This window comes from Neoarius graeffei, chromosome 17, assembly GCF_027579695.1.
Source record: "Neoarius graeffei isolate fNeoGra1 chromosome 17, fNeoGra1.pri, whole genome shotgun sequence".
In the NCBI taxonomy this organism is placed as follows: domain Eukaryota; kingdom Metazoa; phylum Chordata; class Actinopteri; order Siluriformes; family Ariidae; genus Neoarius; species Neoarius graeffei.
In genome coordinates, this window is record NC_083585.1 from 48,924,867 (window position 1) to 48,939,097 (window position 14,231).

The 14,231-nt window shown below is 38.9% G+C and overlaps 2 protein-coding genes across 2 annotated transcripts; both read right to left on the reverse strand.

The window, feature by feature from the left end:
* Positions 1-6,783: 6,783 nt before the first annotated feature.
* On the reverse strand, positions 6,784-8,040 carry LOC132864758 (olfactory receptor 52B2-like). The gene is made up of 2 exons (XM_060898176.1): positions 7,882-8,040; positions 6,784-7,500 (listed from the first exon to the last, which is right to left on the reverse strand). Exons 1-2 carry the CDS (start codon positions 8,038-8,040, stop codon positions 6,784-6,786), a joined length of 876 nt encoding a protein of 291 aa, XP_060754159.1.
* A 5,246-nt stretch (positions 8,041-13,286) lies between these two features.
* On the reverse strand, positions 13,287-14,225 carry LOC132901177 (olfactory receptor 52B2-like). Its single transcript, XM_060943521.1, has one exon. The coding sequence runs from the start codon at positions 14,223-14,225 to the stop codon at positions 13,287-13,289; it is 939 nt and encodes a 312-aa protein (XP_060799504.1).
* Between the last annotated feature and the right edge of the window lie 6 nt (positions 14,226-14,231).

Consider the following 14,231-nt stretch of genomic DNA (forward strand, 5'->3'; position numbering starts at 1 on the left):
TATCCCTCTCTTTATTGTGTGGCAAGAACAAAAGTCCTAAAAGAGAAAGGAAAAATGCAAATGGGTACACATGTTTTCTCAAATATGCATAGGAGGTTTTTTTCATAACTCATTTAAAAATGAATTTAGATTGCTTACCAGAAGTCTATAATCACAGAATTTGGCAAAAGTTTGTACAATTTAACAATAGTTAAATCCTCACAATATGATGGAACTTCTCAGATGCCCATCCTTTCAGATGAAGCAAAGTTATTTACATCAGATTGCCTTTTAAGAGATGTTAAGACTTCATGGCCCATCCTTTTTCATGACTGAATGACCCCATTTAATGAGTAATTGCCTTGGGAAAACCTCTGGGTAAACCAATAGGGAAGAAGAATAAGATGGATGCAATGAGATTAACCCATTCAGAACCTGGGTCTATTGTAATATGTTTTCAGTGATTCTTCATGAACATTCATATATTCAGATAACTTTTCCTGTTAATAGAGCGCCAACCTATCAGAGTCAAGTTTTTGAGTGTCACATGGAAAAATTTCATCACACATATATCAGGAGAGGAAGGACATTTTAATTGTTATTGGCTTTTGGAAAGAATGTGGTAGTAAGTTTGTTTGTTTATTCTTCATGAATATTTTTGCATATATATTTTATGATGTTTAAAAAAACAAAATGGAACATACATTTTCATAGCTGCATTTGACAGCATTACAGGTCCAAAATATTTATGCTGATGTATATCTGTCTAAGAGAGATCATTTCAGTATTACATTGCATGAAAAGTGAGATTTTTCTCAGTAAATGACACTTTAAATTATCATGGACCTGCAAGTTAACAACTGTTCCTGGAAATTTGTAGGCATGGGGATGGCATAAGATGAGCAGCAAGCGGCTCGGCCACTGCCACGCGTGTCTTGACAGGCCCAGCTCACAACACAGCAACTGCCCACCAACAACATGCCAGAGTACCTAGACATGAAACTGAGTCATCTTGCTGACATGACATGAAACTTCCTAGACATGAAACTGAGTCAGCCATACCCCAGACCAACAACATCAGCGATTCTGCATGTTGATGATGGAGGCAGTCAGTCGGCTGTCTGCCTTCATCCAATGACTCTGTGACATCTACCAGCAGTGGTCAAGGGTAGAAGACCATGACACCAAGGAAATCATTGGTGCAGTTGTGATAGAGCAGTTCATCACCTACCGTACATGCCAGAGGGAATGGCAGAGTGTGTCCAGCGGGGGACAGACACAGTGTGGGATGTGTGCAGCATTAGCTGGGAAGGCGGTTCCAGTGCCATCTATGTCAGCCCTGTATCAAAGGGACATGGAGGGTCAGGAAGACTTCACCCCTCCACCCTCCCTTGGCATTCCCCTCAGGGATTTCCCAGTGAAATAACTGCATGATGAGATTCTGAAAAAGACTTTTGTCCATGTGAGAGGAATCACCGGTAAAACCCTCCAATGTCACCTTGCACTTGTCCATCATTCTTCTTCAATCATTAAATATAGCCTATATCAACTGACAATGGACACTCAGACCTAAGAAGAAACGATCCAGCTGATGGTTCTGAAGAGCCATAGGGATCCCCTCTTCCATGTAGCTCACCATAATATCATGAATTGGCAGAGAATTGGCAGCCCACCGAACACACGTGTTTGTGTGGCGAACATTTTGTCTCAGGTAACTTTTCAAAAAGTTTCATGAATCAACTAATAAGTCGAGGGAAGTACATCACACACAATTCTGACCCACCATATGCTCGTATAAATTCATAATCAATAATCCTTTGTTTTTCTGAAATGCAAGTCAAACTATTTTAAAATATCATATTTTGAATCAATTCATTGCATGAAGTATCAACTAACATAGGACTACAACATAGGGGCAAAATTAATCTTCCATGTGTCCCTGTTGTGTGACAATAGACAATAATATGGAAATTATGAAATTATGATTTCATATTTTGTCATATTTTCTAGGTTAAATGGTCTTTTCAAACAAAATTACATCCCTATGTTGTAGATAATACACATGTGAATTGATAAGTTGATTTTGAACTTTGTGCAAATAAAATAAACAGAGCTTGATTGACAATTCTGTTAAATAATGAGGTTATGAAAATTATCCATAACTATAAATTTATTAATGTAAGTAACAATGTAGATTGATCACTGTGTTGTCAACAAAGATGATAAACACTGTGAAAACTATATATTCATAAAAATGTACAAATGTAAAATGCATATCAAAAGTGGCACAATTAAAGTGACATTCCCCTTAACTATTCATAACACATAATGCAAACATATACTGAAATGTGACGGTAACGTTATATATATTGAAATGTGACGGTGGTCACCTACCTTTTGATTTGACAAGGAAATGGTCCTTGCAAGGTATTTCCCAAACACCAGTACCATGGACATGCCCAGCCACGAAATATTTGTAGGCATCGAGGCTCTTGTACGCCCGAAAGTCCTCCCGCGTATACTTCGATGTCATGTTGACCAAATAGTTCACGATGTCAAGGCACTGAAGGTCCAGCAAATCACCGACACTACACCGTTGCAGTGGCATAAACAGGTGATTAGGTAATGAGTATGGGTCACATATACCAGCCTCCGTCAATTTTTCGCGATATCTGCTCTTACTTTTACCATCGAGATGCTGTACGGTACACGACAGTGTAATGTCGCTCGATAACCCACATGTTGGGCTAGCGGGAGTCGCCATTGTTGTGACCGCCAAAATGGTGCCATGTACTTGTCGACATGGCAACGGTCACGTGGGTCGAAAACCTCTATAGGGTAATGAAATTCTTATTTTGCAACTACCCGACCAAACTATTCTTACTAATATAATATATATATATATATATATATATATATATATATATATATATATATATAAAATATGAAATATAAAATATAAAGTGCATATGCAATGCAAAATATAAAAGTAGAATGAAAATAAATGAAAATAAACATAATTAAAACTAGAGCCAACAATTCCCCTGTGGGAAATTGTGAGTGATGCAGTGCATAGCAGTCGCTATTGCAGGAGCTGCACTGTACTGTGTGAATGTGTGACTTGCCATGAGGCTACAAGCATGTCTCTCTCTGAGAGGGAGCAGCCCCTCCCTCCTGTGTGTGTGTGTGTGTGTGTGAGAGAGAGAGCGAGCATCCCCTCCCCCACCCGCGCACTGAGCGCAGAGACACAGAGTGTCACACAGAAAGTGAAGGATTTTCTCAAAGTGCTGCCCCCAAACAACGGGGATTTACACGAAAACGGAAGGAGATATTCACAAAATTCTTTCACATTGAGTGCCACAAGGCTCTCCTGAACACATTGATGTAATTTTTTGTCTGTAGTGTAAAGAAATGAGGACAATAGAGCAAGTTAAAAACAAGTGACTTTTCTGATTTTGCAGTAACAGCGCTGCCACGTTTATAATGGGAATCTATGGGGCAGCACGCCTGTCCTCTCCTTACTTTCAGGCTTCTCATTCAAAAACTGTAAATCCTATCATGCAGGTAGACACATTGTGTGAATCAGGACAAGTGTGACTACTACTTTTGAGAAAATTATATGTGTAGAGTGAAAATTGTGGCTGAAAACAGTTTAAATGAGAAAGTTGGAGCCTTTTTTTCAGGCTGCCTACACTCTAAATTCCTGAGCCCCACTGGTGTGTAACGCAATAGACACCCATTATAAAGGCTGAATTTCTCCAAATTTGATCATGGTGTTTGACCTGTGACTGATTAAAAAGTATACAACCTAGCAAAAAAGTTGGAGGTTTGAAAAACGTTGAAAATGTGCGTTGTTTTGAGCACACTGAGTCCGATCGAGCCGCACGTTTTGATGTATTGCTTGTCTGTGTGCGATGTATGGTTATTGGGTTATTACGAATCAAAATTTCTAGGGAGCCTAGGTACTCCTTCTATAATAATAAGAAGAAACACACAGAAGAACAATAGTTATGCGTGCCTAGGCACTGCATCACTAATAAAGAATAAAGAATAACAAGTAACCGATCAATGTGCAGTAGGACAGCAATCAAACAATATGCAATAGGACAGATATAATGTGCAATGTGCAATGTCTTGTGCAAAATTGCAAATATAGAGGTAGATGGTGATTATAATCCGTGGTTCAAAAGCCTGATGGCCGGGGGGTAAAAACTGTTTGTCAGTCTCTAGTAGTCCTTGCTTTCACACTCCTGTTGCGTCTGCCAGATGGTAGGAGTGTGAATAGCCTGTGTTGTGGGTGTGTTTGGTCCCTGATGATGCTCTGTGCCCTTTTTGTGACCCGGGTGTTGTAAATGTCCTGTAGTGGGGGGAGGACAGCTCCACAGATGAACTGTGCCATTTTAATGATACGCTCTGTGACACGTCCTCTCCTTCTTATTAAGACTCCCTTCAAAACAATAGGCATGGATCTCATTGGGTCAATAGATCGGACTGCATGAGGGCATTGCTTAATTTCAGTCCTAGTGCAGTGGTTCCCAAACTTTTTGGCTGGGGACCCCCTTTTGGACTTCAGAATATTTTTGGGACCCCCTGACATCGACCCCCCCCCACCACCACCACCCATTATGCAGTGTGTAGTGTAGTAATAATAACCATAATAATAATAATAATAATAATAATAATAATAATAATCAGACGGATATTAAAGTTGCTATTTTTTATTCACAGAAGAGCATTATCCACAAAAGAGCATTGCACATCATAATAAAACAGAACATTACACAGAACATCAGAATATTTTTTCAGTGACTTGTGTGTGCTTGCTTTTCAGTACAGAGTTTTTCAAATCTTGGTGATAACTGAGATCGCAACCCTTAGTTCGTTTTCAGTGTTCAACTTTGCCCTGTATTTGGAATTAATATTCAAGGGCGGAGCGCGATTACTGAGTGAAAGGGAGCAATTGAATTTTAATGACCATGGCAGCTATACACTGAATGAAATTCATATTGGAGGGCGGGGAGCGATTATGGAGTGAAAGGGGGTGATTGGGTTCTATAGACTGATTTAATGACTCTCTGCCGGCTGACGCATTACCAACATTCCGACGCCATTCAAAACATTCCAATGCCCGTTTTTTTTTCTGTGTTATGCAAACAGTCCCTTCTCTCCGCGACCCCCCTGGAGTCCCTCCGCGACCCCCAAAGGGGTCGCGACCCCCACTTTGGGAACCGCTGTCCTAGTGCATTATGCAATGCAATACCCAGAAGCCAGACCACTATGCACCATTTCCGCATGCAATGTTGCAGAGGCACTCTTTAAAGTTGTCTGCTGAGTCAGAACTCCAAAATAAATCCTGACTCATTAGGGCACTACATTAACTGTATGTCATACACACTTCATGAACTCTATGAATTACTGGGGGTTAAATCAATCGATCCCAGTGTTTATTACCCAAAGGCAGATGGCTTGGTCAAACAGTGTAAGCAGATAAGCCACCAAGAGCCATTTAGAACAAGCCCCTACAACTGCACTAGAGGTATAAACACTATTCTTCCAAAAGATATTTCCTCAATGAGTGTTTTAATAATGGCGGTGATCACTCCCATAGATCTTTACCTGGGTTGAGATCAGTAGTGAATTCCATAGTATAATATATACATCATTATCATATTCAAAAAACATTCAGTGGGGTTTCAGGCACTGTGGATAGGGGCACATTCATGCCACTGATTTCAAAATGTATTAAAACGTACAACATTTATTTTGATTTCAAACACTGATAGTAAGTCAAAAAAATGTGATACCACTGGTCAGTGCTATTTGTGACTGCTAGGAGTATAAGGATCTCCTCTATGGAGAATTGGTCAAAGGAAAATGTCCCACAGGCAGATCAAAATTGCACTACAAAGACATTTGCAGGAGGGACTTGAAGACTCCGAGCATTGACCTGAACACCTGGGAAGCAGTAGTCTCAGATCAACCAGCCTGGAGACAGGCTGTGCAGAAATGCCTCTCCAAGTTTGAAGAGACAATTGTCGAGCAGTCCGAGGCAAATCCCAGTCAGACAGACCAGCATCCGACTACACCTGTTCTCAGTGTGGGAGGGATTGTCACTCCTGCATTGGCCTGTCCAGCCATACTCGACGCTGCATTAGAACAACCCAGAGCGCAACTCCATAGTCTCCTGAGACTAACAGATGCCCAAGAAGAAGGAATATAATATTTCAAAGACATTGTCCAAACTTGTGAATAAATAATTAAATATTTTAATGAAGACAGAACTATAGATATTATAATTATATAGGAAGATCTTTGTAATGGTAAATTACTATATGGTTAAAAGAGATAACATCGAAAATGGTGACCATGGATTGAAAGGTGCTTTAAGGAAAGTAAAGCATCACTTCAAATAATCTTTTGCATCACCTTTAGTGTTAATAGTTCAGTTCTATGCAGATAAGATATTCCTTTATTGATCCCCATGAGCAGAAATTCAGATATTACAGCAGCTCAATTACAGAGTAAAATTAGATAAATGTATACAAAGTTTTTAAAAAAGAAGAATAGAATAGAATAGAATCAGGACAATTGCTCACAAAAGTCAGCAACAAACAACAATAATTGGTAGTGGAGTGGAATATAAAAATGACACAATTAAGTGAGGCAGCAGTAAGTATTCTGAAACATATGTGGTGGAGCTGTAAACAACTGATTGAATGGAACGAATAATGCATTCAAACATTAACAAATAGCTGTCTGTTAAGACTGAGAGATCTTTTTACGGAACAAGACAGTAATATTCTGTCAAATTTGCTTTGTTTTCAATCCATATATTAGCGGATTAAGAAAAGGAGGAAATATCATCACAGCCGCTCCAAATGCCCTTCTTAAATACTGGGATACATTTTCAAACCTATGTAAAATTATGGCAAACAGTGAACTGAGCTCCATACATAAGAAAACAACAAGGTGTGTACCACAGGTCTGAATTGCTTTGCTTTTAGCATCAGATTGTCGTTTTGAGACACAGGTGATTAAGATTTGGATGTATGTGAAAAACATTACAAATAGTGTCACACATTGATACAAAACTGTAATAGACAGCCCATAGTAATTAGTCAACTTTATGTCCCCATAAATTAGCTTCATCAAACTTGGATTATTACAGAAAATGTCAACTATTTTTGTGCTACAAACCTCTTGATGGTAGGTCAGAGCAATTAGTAAACAAACCACGGTTAAATCTGTGGTCCACAATGTCATTATTATCTTCAGCAAGTTATTTGGTGACATCATGGTATTGTATTTCAGTGGGTAGCAAATGGCACTATTTCTGTCATAAGCCATAGCGGTCAGAATAAGAAGTGATCCAGCCCCATACAAATGTACCAAGAAGGCTTGCACAAAATAAGCAGAATAAGCAATTGATCTATTCTGTGAAAGCATACTAGAGATCATCTGAGGAAGAAAGGCAGAGGCACCTAAAATGTCATTGATTGATTGGTGTATTAAACAATAGTATTTACATAGGTGGCGGCACGGTGGTGTAGTGGTTAGCGCTGTCGCCTCACAGCAAGAAGGTCCTGGGTTCGAGCCCCGGGGCCAGCGAGGGCCTTTCTGTGCGGAGTTTCCATGTTCTCCCCGTGTCCGTGTGGGTTTCCTCCGGGTGCTCCGGTTTCCCCCACAGTCCAAAGACATGCAGGTTAGGTTAACTGGTGACTCTAAATTGACCGTAGGTGTGAATGTGAGTGGTTGTCTGTGTCTATGTGTCGGCCCTGTGATGACCTGGCGACTTGTCCAGGGTGTACCCCGCCTTTCGCCCATAGTCAGCTGGGATAGGCTCCAGCTTGCCTGCGACCCTGTAGAAGGATAAAGCGGCTAGAGATAATGAGATGAGATTTACATAGGTTTATGAAGTTTTTGATTTAGAGCAATTATTCGCAGGAATGTAATATCGAAAAACAAAATAACACAATAGGTAAGGGCTCCAAACATAAATAATGGTAAAATATTAGAAGGTGATATGTCCAGTGGTTCTAAAGTGAGGAGACTTGAATACATGGATGTATTAGAGTTTGTTATCCTTCTCGTTATTGAATGGACCTAAAATAGACGGAAAATAGATGAAAAAGTTTAGACAGTTTTCTTAAAATATGCACAAATTTAATGAATGAATGAATACAAGCAATTTGGTTACTCCAGATCTCTGATCATAGTATTTAGCAAAATGTTGTAAAATTGAAGAGTATGATAGGAACCTCTCAGATGCCCATCATTTTTGAAGAGGGAACGTCTTAACAATTGACTTCAGTTTGACCTTTTATACATTCTGAATTCATGGCCAGTCCTTTTTAACACCGAAATGCTCTGTTGCATGGACATTTGCCTTGGGACAACTGCTGGGTAATCCAATGAGTTGGAACAATAATCAATCTAATGGGATTAAAATACATGGTAACACTCTAATCCCTTCAGACCCCGAACCCCGACCTTCTTGCTGTGAGGTGACAGTGCTAACCACTACACCACTGTGCCGCCCCCGCATCAGGAATGTTTGCATAAATAAGATCCAGCATGTTTACCCCTCTTGTCGCAAAGTCAAAATACTGATGGAATTTGGGGAGTACTGACCCCAAGATGCATGGTAGAAATCTCTGACAACAATAAACAGTCTGTCTGAGTCTAGTAATTAAAATGGTCTACATCTAAGTCACAAACTCCACTCACGATGAGCAATAACCAGAGACTAGCACTGAATTCCTGCACCATTCTGTGTTGATGTGAATACACAAGCCACCTCCGTGAGTCTTGCAGCACAGAGCTGCATTTCTGTTGGCTCGGAATGAAGCTAGCCCATTCAACTGAATGGCGGTGTCTGGAACTCGGTCACTGAGCCACGTTTCCATGAAAACAAGGATACAGCAATCTCCAAACTCACACTGGGTAGTCTGCGGAAGTCAGATATAACCTAGTTTATTTTGCAGGGAGCAGACAATGGAGAGTAGAATGGATGGGAGAGCCAGCTGGCTAGGGTTATCTGTTAGTCTAGCACAGACACCCCCAAGCTTACTGCGTTTCCAGCTCCTCACATATCGCTTCCAGTGACTCCTCCCTGTATCATCGGCCTCAGGTGAGGCTGAGGACTGGAGGCCTGTTCTTTGCAGCAGGCCAAGGTTGCATAGTTTCTCCAGCAGATCATCTTTTCTGATGTTTTCTGCATGGTATCTGTATTAAAGGAGTTTCTGGTGATGGTAGACACGAACACCAGTTGATCTGATGTACCCATGTGCAGTACAGGATTGAGCAAAAGAATAAAATTACACAAAAAACCACCATTTTGGATCCGGAGAGGATGCTGCGTGCTACTGCTGTGCCGTCATCTTGTATCAACAACCAATTGTTTGGTTCTCTTACTAATGTTCTCCATACCTGGTCACTGATTTTAGTGGAACTTTAGGCAGGGTGAGAGTTGTTCCATTTTTTTTTCACCTTCATATGTGTTGGATTTAAATGAGTTTTACATGATGTTCAAAGTCTGGGGTATTTTTAAAAACGAATCCCTGATAGTTAACACTGTGTTGAGAATAATATTTGTATATTCAGCAAAAAGAGGTAAGGTCAGCCCTTTATCAAGAAAGGGCACATGAGAGTCATTTGTGAGTGTAACTTCTTGTGGTTCAAGGGAAATGAGGAAATGGGAGGCAAGCTTGCGGCAAATCAAAGCTATATTTTATTTTGGTTTAAATTCACTTTTCAGTGATTTTCTTCTCTCTGGTTACTGGCTTCTCTCTGTCAGCACACACAAATGTAAATAAATTGCTGGTCTTTGACACAGGTGAAAGCCATCATATGTCACATTCAACCTCCCTCCACTCTATCCACAGCTGTCACTTATTCACACACCCAAGCATGCTGGACTTTGTCTCTTGCACCAAGAGCTTGTGGCCGATGTACAGCAAAGGACGCTCCTTCCCCTCCACTACCTGAGACAAAACTCTCTAGCCCTCTGTCTGATGTGTCAATGGGCCCCCACACAAAACTGCTTTTACATGGATGAAAGCCTGTTTGCAAGGCCCCATCTACTGGACCAGGTCTGGTGCCCCTTTGTGTCCATGAGTTATTGAAATGATACTGCATTTCTGAACAACCCAAACAGAAGTGTGGCAAATTGGTGTAACCCATATTGAGTGGAAAAGGCTGTTTTTTGTTGTTTCTTCCCCCCTGGGGATATTAGAGTCAAGGTAATCTGCCAATACCCCTGAATAATATGTATCTAATTAATTGTTTAAAAATGACCTCTGATGTGAACAAGGTGGAGGCCCTAACTGAAATGCCAAAGGAAATGAATGGTAATATATGAAATGTGTGGAGTTATGAGAAACTGAGATTAAATATCTTCAGCCTAGATGTACAGAATGTAAACAGTTGACCTCAGTTACAAACTTAATAATGTATAAACAATTAAAACATCTAGATGGTAACAAAATAACTTGTTCATTCTCCTTCTTCCACTTGTTTTTTCCACTTCTTTTATGAAGTCAGACTGGCCAATTTGATCAAACATGATTTGAAAAAACAAATTTGACTGTATATACTACAAGACAGTACAGATACAACCCATATGAACTAGTTATGTAACTAATTAATCTAATAGCATAATTAATGAAAAGCACAGTCAGACATTTAAATTTACTCTGGACATCATATGAATAAATGCTCCAGTAGCTTCAATCAAGATTGACCCCAACTGGTATAAATGCCTGTTTCTGCCAGTTACCTGAATAACCAAAAGTGATGAGAGTTTATCACTTTATAATTATTTGTTTTGCCATATGCTTTTCACAGAGCAAGTATGAACTGTCATAGTTTTATTATCTTGGCAAAGAGGCTTTGTTTTCAGTTTGTCTGTTTTCAGTGTTTGGGTTTGTTTAACTGTTTCTCTGTCTTTGCAAGATTGCACAAAAACTTCCAACGTGATTTCCATGATGGAAGGGTGTAGCATGAGCCAAGGAAGAAAATGTAAAAATTTCCAATGGACATGAGGCATGGAGCAAATCCACAAACTCAGTTTCACTTTTGCTAATGTAAGGTACAGCATTTGTTCTTGGTGAAAGTCTGCATTAAAAATGAGTTACATCTTAAAATCCAGTAAATGACCGTAAAGTTCAATAGTAACAAAACATAGTAAGTGTAGAAATCCAATAACTCCATATCGTAATCTACATTCACAGGAACCAGTAATCCTGTAAGATGCACCAGTCAGTACATAATTCTAATAATATTGGAAATATATACAGACATATGAAGTGGTTGCAGCTGCAGATTTGACTATCATAGAAGAGTCAATAATTGTCCTTGGTGGAGGTCTGTGCTATCTGAGTGCCCTTCAAGTGCCCTTCACTCAAAATGTAAATGTTTATTTTAAACATAAAATCCTTCCAGGTGTACTGCTGGTTCAGTTGTTCCAGTTCAGATCAGTTTAGTGTATAGGTTTCTGGCCTACTGCTTGAAAGTTTGTGAATTGAATTCCCAGTATAAAGAAACACCCACTGTTTGGAAGTTGAGTATGAGCTTAACTCACTCTGAGTAAGTAGTTTTACAGACAGGGTACAAATGGAGGAAGAAAAAAAACAACAACAAAAAAGCATGATTTCATTGTAAGGTGATCAGCCACCAAGAGTCCAATCAAACAGTTTTATGCCACATTGGCACTGATTCTCCAGGATTCTGGAACTATACTGGAGGGATGAACACCATTCTTCCAAGATATTCTCTTGGTGGGTTTTTGCTGATGATGGATCAATGATGGTGGTGGAGGAGAGTCTTATTTGACACATTGCTCCAAAATCTCACATAAGATGCAGTTGGGTTCTCATCAGGTGACTGTAGAGGCCATAAAGTTGCAGTCAGAAATTTACATTCATGGTATATGGACATGAGCGCCATCATCTACATGAACATCATGGTAATGTTGTGCATTCAAAAATTTATTTGTTATGTTCTTTTTCTGTCACAGAATCATTGTACAACATATATCTTTCATAAGAAAAAATAATAATTTGGTGCCCATTTATTTTGGGTTTTCTGAAATTCTGAATATAATTCTGAAGTAAAATTGATATGTTCAGGGTCAAAAAGAGACATACAGCACACCAAAAATTTGGTCCAATGTCCCTTCAACGTTTCACCTTGAACAGATGCTTTTGGGAGTAAAGAAAAACAACTAACTTTTGTCAGAATGCTGGTTGGATATTTGAACAAAAGGTGACAGTTTGGGTCTTTTTCCAGCAAAGTGGTTTGGCAAAATCACTACACCTCCCATTAGCTGGTATTTACATACAATTGTTTGAAATTATGGTCTTAGAATCTGGCGTTGTTTCAAACTGGATCCAAGAGACATTCCTGTGTTGTGTAAACCTATGATCCTCTTTCTCAGATTTGCACTGAGCTTCTTGGACATTCCTATCATACCGTGTGTTGGTTAAACCAATGAGTGCAAACAAACCCTTTTAATCTTAGGACAGAGCTGCTAGGACCACAGTGGTCCATGAACCCTAACAGGAAGTTAAGAGTCCTTGACATTGGCAAGTTAAGACATTTTGGAAATTTCAGCACCACTCAATTAATAATCAAAGTGGGGTGGGGGGAAGACTATGTACATTCTTTACCCTGGATTTATAATTTTGACCTTGTGCTGATTTCAGAAAACCCAAAACACATGCATGAAATTCTTGGGTTTGTTTGTTTGTTTGTTTGTTTGTTGCCCCCCCAACAATCAGGTAAAATGTATGTTTTACAGCCTTTCTGCCACAGAAAAAGAAAAGTTCAAAAAAATAATTGAATGCCGAATATTGCCATGATATTCATGTCCATGATGACAGTCATGTCTGTGTTTGTAAATTTCTGACCAAAACTGTATGTAAATTAAATACAAAACAGGGCCTTGATTTAAATTTAATCAATCAGTGTTATTTCTGACAATTCAGAGGGCAAATTTTATAATATTAATTTCTAAAATTAAGAATACATAATGCAATTTTAATCAAAAGTTTAACTTTATACATTGCCAATATATAAAAAGAACTTCATTCTGGAAAATTATTATTTGTCTCATTGTTGTAAAAAAATGATGAGAGAACCATGAATATAAATGTTATTTTCTGAAACTTTTCTTTTTCAAAGGGATGACTCTGAAGAGCCTTTTTTGGCACCTTTACTTTCAATATTATAGTTTGATAAACATCGTGTTGTACTGTAGTTTCTGAAATGAATAAGTATGAAACATCGAACTAAATAATAAGTTTCTTTTATGACTGAGATATCTTTTTATTGAACAAGAAAGTGATATTCTGTCGAATTTCCTTTGTTTTCAAACCATATATGAGAGGGTTAAGAAAAGGAGGAAATACCATGAAAGATATCGCAAATGCTCCTCTTAAGTACTGGGATACATTTTCGAACCTGTGTGAAATTATGACAAACAGTGCAATGAATTCTGCACATAAGTAAACAACTAGGTGTGTACCGCATGTCTGAATCGCTTTGCTTTTTGCATCAGACTGTCTTTTAGAGACACAGGCGATTAGGATTTGAATGTATGTGAATAACATGATGAACACTGTGAGAATGTGTCGCAAAGCTGTAAGAGACAGCCCAAAGTAATTATTCAACCTTATGTCCCCACATATTAGCTTCAACAAACTTGGATTATTACAGAAAGGGTCAACTATTCTCGTGCTACAAATCTCTTGACGGTAGCTCAGAGCAAATAGTAAACCAATCACTGTAAAATCTATTGTCCATACTGTAATTATGATTTTCAACAAGTTATTTGTGGACATTAAGATGTGATATTTCAATGGGCAGCAAATTGCAATATATCTGTCATAAGCCATCGCAATTAGAATAAGAAATGATCCAGTTCCATACAAATGTATCAAGAAGGCTTGGACATAACATGCAGAATAAGTGATTGATCTAATCTGTGAAAGCATGCTTGTCATGATCTGAGGAAAAAGGGCAGAGGCACCTACAATGTCATTAACTGGCATGTTTAACAACAATATGTGCATCGGTTTATGAAGCTTTTGGTTCAGAGCAATTGTTAGCAGTAATGTAATATTGAAAAACAAAATAGCACAATAGGTAAGCATTCCAAACATGAACACTGGTAAAATATGAGGTGGTGATATGCCCAGTGGTTCCAAAGTAAGAAGTGTTGAATATGTTGACATGTTGGAATCCATTATCCC

Excerpts from the sequence above, each read along its gene's own strand:
- LOC132864758 (XM_060898176.1), bottom strand. The coding sequence starts at position 8,040 with ATGTATTCAAGTCTCCTCACTTTAGAACCACTGGACATATCACCTTCT. Across the intron at positions 7,501-7,881 it reads AAAAACTTCATAAACCTATG|TACTATTGTTTAATACACCA; the intron begins TAAATCTCATCT and ends CACCTATGTAAA.
- LOC132901177 (XM_060943521.1), bottom strand. The coding sequence starts at position 14,225 with ATGGATTCCAACATGTCAACATATTCAACACTTCTTACTTTGGAACCA.